Source organism: Odontesthes bonariensis, chromosome 23 (assembly GCF_027942865.1).
Source record: "Odontesthes bonariensis isolate fOdoBon6 chromosome 23, fOdoBon6.hap1, whole genome shotgun sequence".
NCBI lineage: Eukaryota > Metazoa > Chordata > Actinopteri > Atheriniformes > Atherinopsidae > Odontesthes > Odontesthes bonariensis.
This window is the reverse complement of record NC_134528.1, coordinates 15,332,298-15,349,606: the sequence shown is the minus strand read 5'-3', so window position 1 is coordinate 15,349,606 and position 17,309 is coordinate 15,332,298. Positions and strand designations below refer to the sequence as shown.

General features: G+C 40.5%; 2 protein-coding genes across 3 annotated transcripts; one reads left to right on the top strand and one right to left on the bottom strand.

Moving 5' to 3' along the window:
* Nucleotides 1-916: 916 nt before the first annotated feature.
* On the top strand, nt 917-4,829 carry LOC142374633 (zinc-binding protein A33). Of its 2 annotated transcripts, none has more exons than XM_075458406.1 (6): nt 917-968; nt 1,129-1,224; nt 2,140-2,367; nt 2,456-2,475; nt 2,774-2,916; nt 3,076-4,829. In XM_075458406.1, exons 1-6 carry the CDS (start codon nt 957-959, stop codon nt 3,651-3,653), a joined length of 1,077 nt encoding a protein of 358 aa, XP_075314521.1. In that variant the 5' UTR covers nt 917-956; the 3' UTR covers nt 3,654-4,829. The 2 variants fall into 2 exon arrangements, with proteins under 2 accessions (XP_075314521.1, XP_075314520.1); XM_075458405.1 differs by having other exon boundaries at nt 919-992; nt 3,076-4,828.
* Nucleotides 4,830-5,067: 238 nt separating this feature from the next.
* On the bottom strand, nt 5,068-16,802 carry casp7 (caspase 7, apoptosis-related cysteine peptidase). The gene is made up of 7 exons (XM_075458407.1): nt 16,644-16,802; nt 16,211-16,317; nt 10,424-10,575; nt 10,155-10,283; nt 8,821-8,996; nt 8,392-8,530; nt 5,068-8,284 (listed from the first exon to the last, which is right to left on the bottom strand). The coding sequence occupies exons 2-7, from the start codon at nt 16,315-16,317 to the stop codon at nt 8,058-8,060; spliced, it is 930 nt and encodes a 309-aa protein (XP_075314522.1). The 5' UTR covers nt 16,644-16,802; the 3' UTR covers nt 5,068-8,057.
* Between the last annotated feature and the right edge of the window lie 507 nt (nt 16,803-17,309).

Here is a 17,309-nt window from a genome sequence, read left to right as displayed (position 1 = left end):
GTTAAAAACCGAATGCAATGAATCCTTGTGAAGCTGTAGATGCAGACTGTAGGAAATGTAGCTTTCTCCACATCGGCTGTTTTGGCCTCCCCTGGTTAATAAATTATCTCACTAAATGGACTGTTAGTGTAATTACAGCCAGATGGAGTCATGGGACCCTGCTGGGCTATTCCACTGGTTCTGTGCCCTCTGAATACAAATATGCAATATGCCAGAAGGAGTAGGAGATGGGTCAGTGGGACTCTGAACTGGCAGATTTAAAGAGTATTCTGTTTATGTGCCGTGACGTTAGACTAAAACTTGACGTCATTAAGGGAGTCAGCTGCTTTTTGTCCATTTGATGTCTCTCTGCTCGTGCATGGGCCAGTTGCATACGTAAAACGGTGTGTGTCGTGGCAAATATTTTTAAAAAGGCATCAGCAGGACTGATTTATGTCTCTCAGGGTGAGGATACTCACATGTGCACTTGATATATTTATAAAAACTATTGTTTGGATTGTCCGTGACCCACAGAGCACCATCCGTGTCTCAAAAACTTCAAACACTCCTTCACTCGTGCATGTAGGTCACAATCTCGCACACAAACACACTAATACATTGAGGTCATAGTCAGTTTGGTATTAATAGACCTCTTATGAGCTTCAAGTTTAGTAGGACATGGAATAATTTTTTCTGCAAGTTTGACAGTTTGCCCGTCTATTTGTCCTTGTCAATTCTGAATCTTGCTTCCTGCTTCTTGTCTTCAAAGTTTAGATTCATGGTCTCTTCTCAATAAACCAAGGCACACGGTGGCAGGAGCTCCAGGACATTGGGTGGCAGACATTCACCCTGCCCCCACCCCACCCACCCACCGACCCTTACAACAAAAGCCTTCACCTCAGTGGCACGCCTATAAAAGCCCTTCTGGTTACGCTGTCACTTGTGAGTGGAGTCTAATCTGCCCTTCTGTACGGATAATGAATAGTCAGGTTGGTGGAAAGGCCACAAAAGGCGTAAGCACTTCCACTCTTGTAACTCTTAAACAAGAGACTTCACAGACAGTGATCACTAATCCCTCTCAGTTTCCCTGCATGCCTTGACCTCTTTATTTTGATTTTCTTCATGTTTTGTCTCGTGTGTGTTTAAAAGGAAATGCTGCTAAAATGTCAGCAGAATCTGCTGAGACAAAGAGATGCCATCGCCTACAGGATGAAGAAACTGGCTGCCAAGCAGGTGGAGTTAACAGTAAGTCCAGTACACTGCTTAGTCATAGCAACAATACAAATTGCTTGCTGACATCTCTGTGGCTGTTTGTCTGAAGACTTCTCAGTGAGTGGGAGCACATGGTGCAAAATTTAAGTTTGTCAAGTTTGATTTAATGCATAGAAAGAGTGATATTATTTAGTATGCAAGACCAGTCTTTACTGTTCCATTAGTTTCACTATCTGTGAACATTGTGATCTGAAACAAAACCAAGGTCCATGGTCCTTCTCTTAAAATCACAGAACCGGACCTGAGCAGCATGCCTCTGTAAGATCATATATAGTCCTTTCTTTTACTCTGCAGCTGCTCATTTTGTTTTTCTTATGATTTAAGTGGAGCATGTGTCATTGTTCTGCTGTGGCGCATTCCCTTGAAGGTTAAATAAGTTATGAATTCTGAAAGCACTCTTTTTGTATCTCTGACTTTGTTTTCTTTGCCTGTGTAATCATACAAGCTTGCCATTTTCTGTGCACTTTGATCAAGAAAGCATATGAAAAAAGCTTGTTTATTGCATTCTGTGTGCTGCTCCACAGATATATCTTGTTGCTTCAGGACCTGTCTGATTCTCGCTGTGCTTGAGATTAAACAGTCAGTTAATGAACTGCTTGGTCTTGCAGCAGACAAACAAATGTGCAATGCTATTAATCTCCATGTTCAAGGCACATCTTAGCTTCTCAGGTGCTATTATTTACTATTGTTTTTTTTTCTGAAATAGAAATGTTGTCATTATCCTGTTTTTGAGTAATTTATCATGGCAAAAGTTCTATTGACCTTAGTGCCTGGCAATCTTGCAAAAGAATCAAGAGCCTAGTGCTTAATTGTTCATTGCTCCATTCCCCAACTATCAATCTGTCCAAATGTTACAACTCACATTCTGACCTCTCATGGCCCTTTTAGAAAAAGACAGACGCGGTGAAGGAGAGGATCAAAAAGAAGTATGAAGACATGAAGCGGGTGCTGGACGAGGACCTCCGGATCACACTGACCCAGCTGGACACAGAGCATGAAGCCACAGAGAAGCTGGTGGAGGACAAGATAGAGGACTGCTATCACCTCACTCAGGAACTGGACCAGGAACTGGCCAACATCAGCACTGAGGTGAAAACAAATGGAAGTGACACTCAGGTAAACGCAAAAGTTTATTCTTTGAATTTTAATTCTACCTGTGCTATGAAAATTTCTAAACATTAAATATGTTTTTTTTTTTCAACAGAATGCAGAACGAGACAAAAGGTATGATTCCTGAAATATCAGCTTGCTACAAAATGTATTTTGTGTGAGGTAAATGATACTCGTGTGAGATTAGATATGACTAGTGAATAAGTGGCTACCAAACATACCAAAAAACAAAACACTTCCTTGTTTCTCAGAAGAATTTTTTTTTTCCAGTGACACAATCCACATTCCTGATACAAGCTCCCAGTTCACATTCTTATGACAAAACTTTCTTATCACACTTGAACCACAATCTTAAAAATCTAATTTTGTTTCATTACTCAGAGTAACTAAACTGATTCTCTGTCTAAAACAGGATCTCTGAGACACTTAAACTGACTGACCCTGACCTGATTCAGACGGATGATTTCAAGAATGACCAGCTGCTGAGTCTTACCATCAATCTGCTGCTGTTCATCAGATCGCAGGTCCCTGTCACCAAGAAGCTGTTTCAGAGCTGTGAGTTCACCCAGAAAGACAGGTAGATTCTGTGAATGAGCTCAGGACAGAGAGAAAAGCTTTTGTCACGGTTGTAAACTCATGGACAGGGGGAAGGGGGGGGCAAGGGGGTTAGGCATAACAGATTATCTCAACTAAGATTGGTTTCTTTTTCCACAGATGCTTCAGAAGTTGTTCTTGATGCTGACACTGCACACCCCAAGCTGATCATCTCTCCTGAGGGGGACTCAGTCACATACACAGAAACCTGGCAGGATGTCCCAGAAACTCCCTCCCGCTTTGACAACACCTTAAATGTGATCAGCGAGAGGGGGTTCAGCGATGGCCGCCACTACTGGGAGGTGGACGTGAGTGGAAAGACCTACTGGGAGCTGGGGCTCACCTACCCAAGCATCCTACGCAAGGGCCGAGAGGAGGACTGCTGGCTGGGCCGGGGCAAAGAGTCTTGGTGTGTGGAATACTTTAATGGAGACTACACTGCGTGGAATGGTGGTGTTAAGCATGAGCTGCCTCTGCTGGCAGGAAGACAGTTCACTCGAATTGGGGTTTTATGCAGCTTTCCTGGGGCTCTGGTGTGCTTTCTAGGGGCTGATACCATGACGCCCCTCCATTGCTTTAGTGCTGGGACCTTCACTGACATCCTACATCAGGCATTATGTCCTGGTCACGACAATGAAGGCACAAACTGGAAGTCTCTTAAAATTTGCGATGCCAAGCGATCCCCTCCTGTCCTGTGAGGCGGAGCACGAAAGAGAGGTGGTCAGGAATGTGTTGTGCTGGGGGGCATGCGCATCAGCTGCCAGATCCAACATTCTTAACTTGTGACACGGTCTGAGCTCTGGCCACTTTGCGTGTCAGGCTGGTCTAAATTTGCTTAAAGGAATTTTTACAGCACCTCTATTTTAGATCTACAGATCATGTGGTTTATTTGCAGTCAGTGAGGCTTTCCTTTAAATCTAACAAATCAATGCAATTTATTACTGTTGTTTTTTTTTTTTTTACAAGATATCGATGAATAAAACTGAATATTCAGATAAAGAATTGTACATTTAATGTTGGAATGACAAAGTAAAATTATCTTAAAATCCGTCATTCAGCTGTTTCAGATTTAAGATGTCTTTTGAAAAAAAAAAAACTAAAACAAGGAGAAGAATGTCTGGGAAGATTTAACAGAATCATCACTGTCTACTAAAAAAAACACCTCTGAAGAAGTTAAAATGTGAAATAAAACAGTTTGAGAGGTTAAACCTTCAGTCTCTATACTAAAGTGGCTTTATCTTTACTTTAATCAGTATTTAAAAAAACAGAATTATTCATGTGTCTTGAGAGGAGATACACTCACGCTGCATCCAGTCTTTGTGTAGTAAAGGGTTTTATCTAGAGGGGAGGTGGGCAGTGGGGGGTCAACAGACCATGTGTTTTTATTGTTAAAAAGGATTTTTCTTATGAAGTACTTTGCTGAGGCCCCTCTTTTCACCTTCTCTCTGGAATGCTCCGCTGGGCTCCTGTATCTTTAAGAGCCCTCTGTTGAGAAGCTGATTCGTCCAAAATGCTACGGTGCAAAGCAGCCGCAGCCTCTTTCTTTATGAGGTGTGCCAAAGAAGCCGCTTGGAAGGAACAATGCAAATGTGTTTCATGGTGATGTCATTAAAATAAAGAAGGAAAAGCCTGCATTACAGACGAGATCTTTTGTGTCGCTCAGAAGTTAGGTATTTCCCAGAGTACAACTCATTAATAACACATTAGAGAGTAATCAACTCCCTTTAATGCAGACTTTGCAGTTACACAAAAAGTTGTATAACACATAATATATATAAAAAAAATAATACTTTATTAGAAGACAAATAAAATAAATAATAAATTAAGACGATTGATTTTGTTTTCGATGCTGTTTCTACTGAAAATGTATGTTCTGCGATGTTCTAATGAGGGAACACTTGGGAAATTTGTTCACGAGATGAATTAATTGTAATTTTACACTTTATCATAGGATTGCTAAACCAGAAGAAAAAAATCTAAATATACTCAAGCGAGCCCATTAAGTGTGGTCTTTTAATTCCTGACAGAAAATTGAGTTTAACTTGTGGGAATGTTGAGTTTTTTTTGTCTTCAGAATTTTCGCATGTTCAAGAAAAACAACGCACACTTCGCGACATGGTAACTTCTTAAGGTTTAATACAAGAAACTGTTTACATGAGCATTCCCCAACTAACCCTTGCCCCAAATTAAAAATTGGGCCAGATTATAATTTCTATAAATGAATTCATTTTTCAAAGTCTTTTCAAATATATTCCTGAGGACAACAGCATTTAACACCAGAAAGCATTAAAGTTTTACCCTTAAAAGAGATTTTATCCATTCCAAAACAAGTGGAGCAAAAATTCCTTTCAGGTCGGGCACCACATCATTGATCAGAGATCCACATGTCGAAATAATCCAATAGTTGTGGCTGCAATGTGACAAGAACTGGGAATGCCAGTACTGATCGCACACCTGGCACCTATCGAGTACCGTAAATGTTATCAAAAAGAAAAGAAAAATGGCTGGTAAAAGATACAAAGCATGAAAAGAGGAAAGCTAAATAATAAATTAGATATTATTGATACCCCCCCTCCCTAAGAGGAACTGACACATGCAGTCAAGTGGATAATGAAAAAAACATCGCAGGAACAGTGAGAGTGCATGTTGCATATATGTGGATTGTGTAAGATCAGACTTGTCACTGCCTGTAATAGCTGCCTCTGTGATTTACAGACTTCGGGACAATATGACACAGTTTATCTGCAGAAACAATCAGCAAACGATAACATTCAGCAAAGGGCAATTTGGGTATATATCTTTAAAAAAAAATAATAATCAATCTTAAGATTGTATTATACAACTCAATCATAGTAATCAATTCATAAAATGATGCAATTTTGAGTTTAAAATGTGCCAAAGTGCACTAAGTGCCTAAAGAAAGAAATAGCTCTTTTTAGTGATTTGTTGGTTTTTTTTAAAGATAATTTTAAAACAAAAATTCAGTTTTAAAATAAAAATAGCAATAAATGTACTTGCCACCTGTTAGCTACAGTGTAGTATATGTGAAGACGATGTACAACAGTAATATACAGTGAAATGATGCTGCATTTGTGCTTTGGGCCCCAGTTCAGCTTTACACTATGATATTCCCCAAGTTTTTCAGACAGTTTTAGACATTTTTAAGTAGTGTGTCTGGTTTTTGTGACCATTCAGCAATGCTATTAAAGAAGGATGCCTCACGGATAAAAAAGAAAAGAAAAAGAAAACAAAGGGAATTCATTCAACTGATTTGTTGGACCCTGGTTAATAAAAAAGTGCACAATTTTGACCATGTGCAATTACATGAAGTTCACTTCTTTAGGTGTGAACATGCAAGTGAAGACTTCAACATCATGCTGAGAATCCCAGCAAAAACTGCAAATGATCTTTGCTATGCGCTTGACCCAAAGTCTCAAAGAACTACACATCACTACACAGCAAAAGATCACACCTTCCCAGCCACTACGTATATGAAATTATTTAACATGACATTTACCCACTTGATGGGACATTAAAGATCCTGAGGATGCCATGATGCTGCCACCCACTTTAACTGGCTAGGAAGGCTGAGACACTGAGCCTTTGGCATAGTGCTGAACTATTTTCTCGTCGGAGTGTTGTCTTTTTTTCCTTTCTCTTTCTCTCTCTCTTTTTTTGACAACGGACAGCTGAAATCGTAAAAAACAGACATATTTAAAAATGATCGGCTCCATTTTCCAGATGATTAATCCCTCCATTTAACCATTCACTGCACATTGTGTCAGATCATAACTGACCTTTTGCTTTGATTCAGCTTGGGAAAACAATCGAGGAACTGAAATTACAATATACGTTTCGAAATGCTTGGGATAAAATTGTCGCTCTTGCCAGGTTTCCCATTATTTTCTGCTGTGCAACAGAGAGTACGATGCACTCATCGGACAGATTCTGTTTGTAGAGAAAGAATCGTCAAGGTTTGAGACCTTCTTTTGTTTTTGTCTGTCAGGTGCCAAAATTTACATCTAAAGATAACCATTAAACCTGTTTGTGAACATTTCTACTGCAAAAGAGAACCTAATAGCTGTGAGCACAGTGCCTAAATTCTGGCTTCCTCTCTTTTCTTACCCTAAATGCTGACAGATTAGATCAGCATGTTTTTGGTCCTAATATCCGTTTCTTTTGTTTGAAATGTAACTTTTCAACGTTACAAATCTATTATTTGAGGTACTTTGCACTTTTCACATCCCACATGACATGACATAACCGTCCGGTTAAAATATTATTATATATAGTGTAGCCCAGGCAGATCTGAAACAGATCTTAATCTTTTCAAATATTGTTGAATTGCCACTGAATGCAAATGTCCATTTTGCAGAGTAAACCTCCCGTTTGTTGTCCACAGCTGGCTCTGTAAGGTACGATAGAGGCGTTTAATGGGATACAGAGCCTCACTGAGGACGCATACTGAGACGTTTTCTATTAGAAGGTGTGAGCGCTGTGAGGTACTTTGAGCGGTCCACTTGTGATGGATAGCACAGGCTGCATATTAATGCCAAGTATGACTGAGTGCCCAAGAGTAGCAAATGTAATTATTTTCTTTAATCTGCTGACAAGCCAATTCCATATTATGACTGCTATTGTTAGCTTTTGTCCTTTCTTTCTTTTTTTCTTATTTAATCTATACCAAGTCCACCGGGCAAAGTCTACACCAAATTTTGAAAATGCTGGAAAATGGAGAGATACATATTCAGATATGATTCCCCAAACCCACAAAAACTGGCAGCGAATTTCATGGGTTGGCAGAACAACATGTATATTTCACAACGCCTGTCGACAAAGATCAGATCAGATCAGGAAGAGAAGGAACCTGAAGAAGAGGTTTTACCATCAACACATGAACGCGGAGTGTCACGGTATGTTTTTGCTATCACAGAGTGCTCGTTTTCAGGCCCAACTTCACATGCAAAATGTCATCTGTGCTCCGAACGTGCAGGGTCCTGCCGGGCCTGAATCATCCCTGAATGCTTGGTCCGACGCTTAGTCAGTCGAGTCAGTCTGGTCAGTCAAAAATAAATTTTTCGTCATATAGTAAAGGTGGGCGGTCAGTTGAAATACAGTTCTTTTGTCAGCATAGAGACCACACAGGGGATCTGCTTCTTCTCACTGAAGCGTGGGTCTTCAGACCAGGACTCAAAGCATGTGGCCACCATGTAGTTGACCCGTGTCAGGATCTGCATTATCTCCAGCTGCTTGCCGAACTCGTTGAGGACATTGCAGAGCGCCTGGACAAACCAGGAGCCACGCCCAGGGTTCCTCCAAGAGTAATATCCTAGAAAACCACCGTGACTAGTTAGTATACCTGTACCGCAAAGTTAAAGACACATGGAAAACTTTAACTTCAAGATCTCATTTATTTGCAAATAAAATACAATTTACCTGGCACAGTGGAATATGCAAAGAGGAAATCTGCCTCTACGGGGATCTTGTGTCTCGGATTAGCATCTGTCTCCAAGGTATCGTTTGGTGGCCCCGAATCTGTCTGTATACCATCATCAAATTCAGAACCCCGACAGGCCTGGTGAAGTAAATGAAATTACACCTAATTGGTCCTGAGTAGTTTAGTTGGCAAAGACCTTGTGAAGCAAATACAACATTTCCTGTTTTTAAAAGATGAAATGAGCACAATCTTATTATTAGCTGTTTTATCAAACACAACACCTGTTTCAGTAAAAACTCTTTATCACTAAACCCCTCACTTAACCGTTAGGGTCAAGAGTGGCAAAAAGTCTGCGCAGGATCAAAAACTGTAACACCAACTGATTTTGAACACATTTATTCAAATAGGAAAGTGTTCTGAGACTTTACCTGGATGAAGAAGAGTTTCGGCTTCCCCACTAAGCTTTTGCACATGTCCCCCCTGAACAGCGAGGTCATAGTTTTGATGGGCATGGCTCCGTCAGTGCCGTAGATCATGCCCTCCTCACCGTGGCTTAGCAGGATACAGGCGAAACACGAGCTGTCACTATGGTCCTCCTCCGAGGCTGTCCCATATGCACAAACAAACACTGAACTATTAGATCATCTCAGGCCGCTCCACAAAACTTTCTAAGGGAATGAGTCCTCTCACCAACTTAATGCTGCGGGATAGCTCATCTAGCTTTGTTTATCTATAAAACTATTTTACAAGGCCAACACAAAGACAAACAAGCATGCAAGCTCAAACTCACACCTGCAGCCAATTTAGAATCACCTCTTAACATCACCACGCACGCTTTTGGACGGCGGGAGGCGACAGCGCTGATGACCACAGAACCGTTTCGCCCATTTATTCAACTTGAGTGAACCAATACTTTACGGCAGTTAAGATCTAGACCGTTCGCTTGGCAGAAAAGTTAGAACGCTTAACCAGAACTCAAGTTTCTTTTACGACTGTAATTCAGGTCAGTTTGGCTTGTGTCTGACTTCGTGTAATCTGATCAGAAACTAAGTGAATACTTTTACACAAGCGCCATCTGCTGTTTGACTTTGTGGTTTGAGAAAAACAAAAACATGGCAGTGTGTGCATGGTGGTGACTTTGGAAGAGCTGTATGGATACCAGAATATAATACATTTGAACTACAGAGGTAAATCTGATTCCTGACATTACTTTCAAGCAATCATACAAAGACAATGCTCAAAGTACTGTCGCTATGCTGCGGCAAAAAAAATGGCCAGAAGTTATGCCACAATCTTACTTCAAATCATATCGTAATGCACAGATTTGAACCAAACAAACACATTGCGTCCACAGAACACATTTATTCGAGAGCCATAATGTCAGAATATACATATCTGTTGAGCAATAGCCTCACAAATCAGGACATGTTTATTTGGCTGTATATGTTCTAGATGTGCTTTCAGTTGATAGTGTTGAACACATAGGCAATAAATTTGATGCAGTGTATAAACTGGCTATTCTATTCAACAAAATAAATATAAATTCTCTAATTGTCTTTCATTATATTCAGTTAAGTTTTTTAACAGCTAAATTCCCAGTGTCCATTTGTTAAAATTCAAAAATACCGTCAAGGTCTTAAATGCTAAAGTAGGTTAAGGAGCTACAAAACTCCAATTGAGTAAATACCTCATCTATTACGAAAGAAGTGTGAGAGTGTCTCTACGTCACTGACATGAAATAACAGAGTACGGCACTACTCACCCTCTTTGAGAAGACGCTCCATCTTCTCACACGTCTGATCGTTGTAGATGAAAACATCAAAGCCCAGGCTCTTGAAGCATTTGAACAGCTCGCCTGCATCGCGGTCTGTGCCATTTCGTACATTCATCCCTGTCGAAACAGTATACTTAGAATACACGGTCCTTGTGCGATAACACAGAGCAAAGTCAAAATCGAAAAAAAAAGAAGCGTGTAAAACTCTCAAGATCCAGTAGCTGTGAAAAACGCCACGTGAAACATGTTCGCTGTACCTGTGTTTTCATCAAAGTTTTTGTTGTTGATGATGATGCACTTCCCCACTCGTTGGTGGCTCATCTTATACTGGAATGTTGGTGAAACAATTCTGTAATGGCTTTCAGAAGAGTGGTCCTGCTCCCGCGTCTGGCCATCCTTATTCTTCTTACTGACGGGGCCAGAAACAAACAAAAAAAAAAGAACATAAAGGGACAGTAACCACTTTACTGTACTATACTAAATTTGCCAGTCTGGACCTCTTTGATGGCATGGTAAAATAAATAAATGATCAAATAAATACCCATTTCAAATTAGGCCTACAAACTCAGACAAAACTCCCACAAAGTCGACTCTTACCATATAACACAGCATCTTGCAAGTGGAGAGTTGTCTAAAAAATATCCCTGACTCATTTTACATTTCTCGCGTGGAACGTTTTTCTCAATTAAATGCAAAGGCCTCTAACACATGTAGCACACATGAAACTCAAAACAACCTGAACCACTTACACAGACAGCAAAGCAAACATACATATTCAAATAAGGCATTAATGTCACAGCCAAATTTGATTGCAGTGATCCACAGTCGGGTTGAAAAAAAGGAAAAAAAAAGAAACTAGAACATTTTTCTTTGGCGCGGGTATCAAAAAATTGGAACCAGATGAATGAACGAGAGAAAATCTTCCACTCGAGGCAGTTCCCACAGACCTGTCATATTTCCATTCTTTAAAAGATTCGTCCCGATCGCTAGGCCAATAGTGGCCCATTGGAGGCTGAAAAAATCCCAGCTTGTTCCAGAAGAGCCTAGTCATCAGGTTACTCAGGTACTGGAACAATACACAGCAACGCACAGCAACACTCTAGGACAGGTAGTCCAGCCATACTCTATTTAACATGTGGTCCAGAACATTTGAAGCCCCCCTCCCATCTCCAAAGTATGCCAACATACGACACCAAACAACTGCATGTAGGTGGGCAAAGAGCTGAAGCCCTGTTTTACTGTGGGTTGGGCAGCAGGAGGAAGAGGAGACTGTTGAGTCTTACCTGGGTTGGTCATGAAGCGCGACGCCACTCTGCATCTGAAATGCCTTGGTTTTGTCTTTTTCTTTTTTCCCCCACAAGAAAAAATGTGTAAGATTCTCCAGACCCAGTAGCTTAATTTTCAGGTGTGTGCTAGGATGCCGACATGCTCTCTGTTCTGGATGGAGACCTGACTGGTCCAGCGGCTGCTGAGGACAGGGGCAGCGCAATGTGAGCTCCCTGAGTCAGCAGCCTCTCCACCACACCAGTGCTTTCTAAAGGCCTATTCACACACGGCCCCGTGCCTCACTGCCTGCTGAGGTCAGGCAGGGCAACAAGATGCTCTGCTGCTGACAGGCAAAGAATCCACCTATACACACATACTGTATATGTGACCGATATTTTGAAAGACAAGTCAAAGCAGTTATAAGTCAGCACATCCGGTCAGAACAGATGCAGAGATAAGCGCGTTGGATCTTTTTAGTTGAGCGGAAGACACGGAATTTGTATCCACACTCCGTGTACACAACTAATCATGTTATAACATCGGTTCAACCACATCAGCAGGGAAAATTTCTGTTTAGGTTGCGGGGTGTGATAGTTTTCCAGAAGATTGTCATTTATCATCTTTAGGCCAACTCACTTCACATGACAAATGATTAATAATTCAACATAAATTACGTCTATCGTGCTTTACAGGTAGATTTAATCAAAAGCCATCAACATCGACAGAAGAAGAAATCACTGTTCTCACTGTTTTAGCATTCAATACGCAATCCTTTTCTGATACGCCATGTTTTGTCTTTGGCATTCCACATTTGTTTAAAATCTGAAATCTGAGATTTTAAAAATAAAATTCATCAGTGTGAATCGTGACACACTGGGGTCAAGTTTTAAATGACAGAGAGAGGACTTGGGGATTTTCCTTTGGTTGACTTTGTCCACTTGAGAAACAGATAATAAAATCTCTATTAGAAAGGTTCAGAGCGCCACCTTGTGAGTGAGACTGGAACAAGCAAGCCCTCGTCTCAGTCTGTGATGAAGATTTATACTTTTACATAACAAGCAAAGACATGGGGCACTTCTAAAGGGCCTTTACTGTGTAATACAATTCTAATTCACATACCCATCAGTCTAATTCCAAACAACCACTTGAGGGCTGATCCCTGTCCCAGAATTATTTTCATGCTCCTTGGTCCATTATTCTAATCAGGTTGTCCAAAACATAATGTCACCAAGGGCGTCAGTTTGGTTTTAGAAGTGGTGGGGACAAAAAACGTAATGCATTCTATGCCCCCCACGGACCACCCACCATCCAGCACATTAAAAAGTAACGCATTCTAGATCTATTCCAGCGTCATGTTTAATAAGCGGCCCTTTTTTTGATGAACGCATACAGAGTTTATAAAATATATCCTTTAATTTCATGTTTCCATATCATTATGATATGATTCGAAATGATGTATTTATTCATGAATTAATTACTGTTAATTAATTACGCTACTCTACTGTTTGTAAGAAAGAACGGTGAAAATGATCTGAACAACAGAAAAAGGGGAAAAGTGCAACTGCAACTGCAGTTGTTAGTCCGGACCGACTATCAAAACAAACACAGACTTCGGCCAACGGGCCCTATAACTAAGCAGAAACCTGTAGTCTGTGGGGCTCCTCATTCCTCCTCATCGAGCCTCTCACTACCACCTTTCCATCAACTACATTTGACACTGAGCATATACAGAATGTTATTTTCAGGAGTTGCTAAAAAAAAACAAGCAAATAACTAGCTTAACGTTTCCTTGGCTAACCTAATACTAAAATGCTAACGCTGCACGCGGAGACTTCATAGCCACCATGGCAAATTATATTCATAATATTATAGTCTACACATGACAAATATTTAACACACATTTCACACACAGACAATATTTCAGATGATTTCTATGGATCGTATATGGTTTGCTTATCATTACAAAACATGAATGTGGAAGGCTATTGAGTAGCCTACTGATAAAAATAAAACGTTAGACAATTTACCTTGATAACTGTGTATATACTCCACAAAGAACTTGTACCCCTTCCTCAGCCTGGACTGTGGTGCAGTGTTTCCCACACATAGACTAATTCGTGGCGGTTCGCCACAGATTAAACACCGGCCGCCACATTTTGCGTTTCGTTATTATTATTTTTTTTAACGCTATTTAAAAAATACTCGTATTCGTTAAGCTGCATTTCCTTTCCCTGCTCTCCCTCCGTCTCTCTGTCCCTCGCGTCTCTCTCGCATAGCCTACTCACACACACAGCCCCTCCCCTCCGTGCTTCCCTGGAAGCGTGGAAGCTTGCTAGTCTCAGCGTCGCGTAGATTAGCTCAACCGAAAGAATTCAGGAAAGGTTGGTATCACGTGCACCTTTATAAAATCACACATTAAAAAGTCCAATAAAAATATTTTATATTTTGAATACAATGTTGTCCCGTCCCGTCCCGACCCGACCCATAGCAAGCGATTACGCCTTCGTTATAAAGTTAACTAGTTGCAAGTTTGCCGTAAAAAAAAAAAATGTAGTTGGGTTGTCGAGGTCTAAACACTAGCAGCTGTGAATCAAATAAAGTAGGTTTTTTTAAACTCTTACACTGAATGTTTGCTGCTTCAATCCAGATGAGTATTAAAAAATATTTTCCGCGATTGAAAAAGAGACGTGTTGAGGATGAGGAGCAGCCTGAACCGGAGGTATCAGTCTGAAACAGAGCTGAACAGTCCGACCAGTGAAATTAGCTATGTTATTAATTTGTTTACAATGAAGATGTGAATATCTGCAGATAAGCCGGTGTCACACATCCTTACGTCCCCCATAATTTTCCTTGATGGAGAAATTATCCAGGTTCTTAACTCCCAATGTGACATATATGTCACATTACAGATCTCTGACAGTGGGGGGGTGGTATTTTGGAAAAAAATTCTTGTGTATATCCTCTAAAGTTATCCTTGGAAGAACCACCAGCAAAGTTGCGAAGAAACACTGCATTTTTGTTTGTGTAGAAGTAGCTCTAAATGAGTTTCGCCGGGAAAGCGGTTTACCCGGGGTCCGTTTCACAAAGCAGGTTCAACAAACTCTGAGTCTGTTCCTGAACTCTGAGTTGATCTACTCTGAGATAGAAAATTCTGAGTTTTCGGTTCCAGAAACGCTGATTTGAGTGAGTTTAATCAACTCTGAGTAGGACCTTGAGTTTAGCGTGTGCGCCACAACTTTAAAAAGCCAGCATCAATGGAGCCCCGATTCGACGAGTCACCATGGCAACGGGGAAGAGGAGGGGCTACGTTTTTCACCAACCTCGAATTGGAAATCTTAATGCGCTCATAAGGCGAGTTTCAATACGTTTTTAGAAATAAGTGCAACACCGCTGCAGCAGTAAAAGTGTCATTTTAAATGTAGTCCTTTGCAATCACAATAATATTACAGGGAAACTGCTTGAATGGTAGCCCATTCATTTATTTCATTTAGGTGCAATCCCGCAGGGGAGAAGCGCAGATGGCAGCAGCTTAAGATGAAATATAAAAACATTGTTCAAACAGGTGAGACCTCGGCATGGAGGTACCTCATTCTGATCATGTTTTACACTGTAAAGTAAATAGGCAATGCAAGGCAAGGCATCTATTTATATAGCGCATTTCATACTACAGGCAACTCAATGTGCTATATTTAAATATTAAGTGGCTATTTGACTGTGCAGTTATTTTATTCCCAACATAATGCTGTTTTCACACACATAAACTATGTCTTCTCATCTATATCATGTTCTGTTAAATAATTAAGCCTATTTACACTAACACAGACTTCTACTGAGCCAACAGAAAGAAGGCAGATGCCCGTAAAACGGGTGGTGCCCAGCACCACCACCTCTAACGGAAGGCCAGTGGCTGAGGGAGTCCACCCCCAAGACACGAGTGTCTTTATAAAATATAATAGGCCTATATAATTTTTTTTAAGCCTATTCATACAAATATTTATTTGCATTTTATGTCTTTTTTTTTCTTTTGTCCCAACAAAATTCCGATGGTGCCGCTCAAAAAGATAATTGTCTGGAAATGCAAAAATCTATGCGCGGTCTGATAACCATCTCCTGAGGAATATTTAATTCTCTGCGCAATAATGCTGCACCTTCATCCACGGGATCGTTGTCAAAAGGACATGTTTGTGGAAACAGTCGCCTCCTGCTGTGCCTAATGGACTTCTTGAAGTAGAAGAACTCGCTCTGCTGACTGAATGAATGAGGAAATCAAATGGCTGAAAGAGGGCGGAGACAGAGAGAAACTCAAGGTTTATTGAGTAAAAGTTTCTCTCATTTCAGGGTTAATCAACTCAAGAGTTTTCACTAAACCTGCTTCGTGAAACGGACCTCTGGTGTGACGTTATTGGAATGCACCGACTCCGCTGTCATTTTACAATGTCATGTTTCTACAGTGGCTCACAGTCGGTCGCATCAGAGCACTTTTTTAAAAGTCGTGGGGACAAAATTCAAATCATAAATAGTGGGGGGGACATGTCCCCACCGTCCCCCGTAATCGACGCCTATGAATGTCACTATGTCAGATCACGGGAATATACTTTATCTTTTCAAGTTATACAAGTTTGGGAACAGTTGTGATCTTTTCCATGATAGGGAGTCCATACATTTCTTGAATTGTGTTTTAGGACGTGTGTCTTAATTATGTGGAAGAGGTGTATCACCACAGGAATAGCTTTGGAATTTGTTTCACTGGCTGTTGGCTAAACAGAAAAGGAAGTTACCGCCCAAACAGAAGAAATCTTCCTCCGCGGTCGGGTCTGGCGTCTGTTTCGTCTCCTTCCTCAACTTCACCTCCAAGTCCAGCGGGATCAGCAGATTCTCCAGCCATCTGCAGTTAACACGACACTCATTGAACCCTTAATGATTGCTCTACATCACGTACAGCCATACATTAGAGTCATGTCAACGTCAGCTTCACTGCAGCAAGTTTGTTTCGTTTTCTGTCTTTCACTACGAACAGCAACACTGGTCAAAAGGTTTAAAAACGGTCACTCATCACATATCTATCAACATTAGGTGTTAATTGAAAGGCGCATTTTCAGTTTTGATCACTCAGCGGTGTGATAAAGCTACCACATAGCAAACACTTGTCAGCTAAAAATTAAAACCGTTTGTGATGGACAGAAAGATAGAAATACTTTGTCATTAACTTACACTCAGTAATTCCTCTAATGTGCTATGTAGGAGTATCTGTTGCACAAAAGTTGACTGTGTTGTAAAAGTTGACCCTTCCTCTCCAAAGTTTCGGCTACTTTCTGCTCCTTAAAACTTGAGAAAATGAAACTACTTTGAGCTTACGTCTCTGTGGTGCGTAACTACGTCACTACCCGGCGTGACAGCGGGCCTGACAGATATGATATATAAATAGCATAGACTGAGTATACCGGGAACATTAAAACCTTACAGGGTTTCAGTATTTGACACATGCGCAGAGAGTTTTAGGTACCTCGCTCTAAACTATCCCGATTCGTTTATGCTTCTGCCAGTAAACGAATTAAAGTGAGATTGATAACATTGATTGTAGATTTATGAGACTTTCACATTTCTATTCATTAATTTTTTGGAAGTCATTTAGGTTTCATGGCCAAATTTAGGCGGCTGTCAAATCTTAAAGAGTTCATGTTGACATAGATCTGAACTTTTTTTGTTTTAAAATGGGTATCTGAGTATAAATGTATGCATTAATGAATGTATTTGTTAATTCATTTGTCAATAAATTAATCAATCTGTTTCATTACCCTTTAGTTATTCCATTCTCTCAGTTTTTTGTTTCAGGGCCAATGCTTGTGTCATATGCCATGCACTGAGGAAGTGAGGACA

Coding starts and splice junctions, on each gene's coding strand:
- LOC142374633 (XM_075458405.1), top strand. CDS start 957: ATGAATAGTCAGGTTGGTGGAAAGGCCACAAAAGGC. Junction 1,225..2,139: donor CCAAGCAGGTGGAGTTAACA/GTAAGTCCAGTA, acceptor TGGCCCTTTTAG/AAAAAGACAGACGCGGTGAA. Junction 2,368..2,455: donor CAAATGGAAGTGACACTCAG/GTAAACGCAAAA, acceptor TTTTTTCAACAG/AATGCAGAACGAGACAAAAG.
- casp7 (XM_075458407.1), bottom strand. CDS start 16,317: ATGGCTGGAGAATCTGCTGATCCCGCTGGACTTGGAGGTGAAGTTGAG. Junction 10,576..16,210: donor AGATTTCTTCTGTTTGGGCG/GTAACTTCCTTT, acceptor TGGCCCCGTCAG/TAAGAAGAATAAGGATGGCC. Junction 8,285..8,391: donor TGCATATTCCACTGTGCCAG/GTAAATTGTATT, acceptor GTGGTTTTCTAG/GATATTACTCTTGGAGGAAC.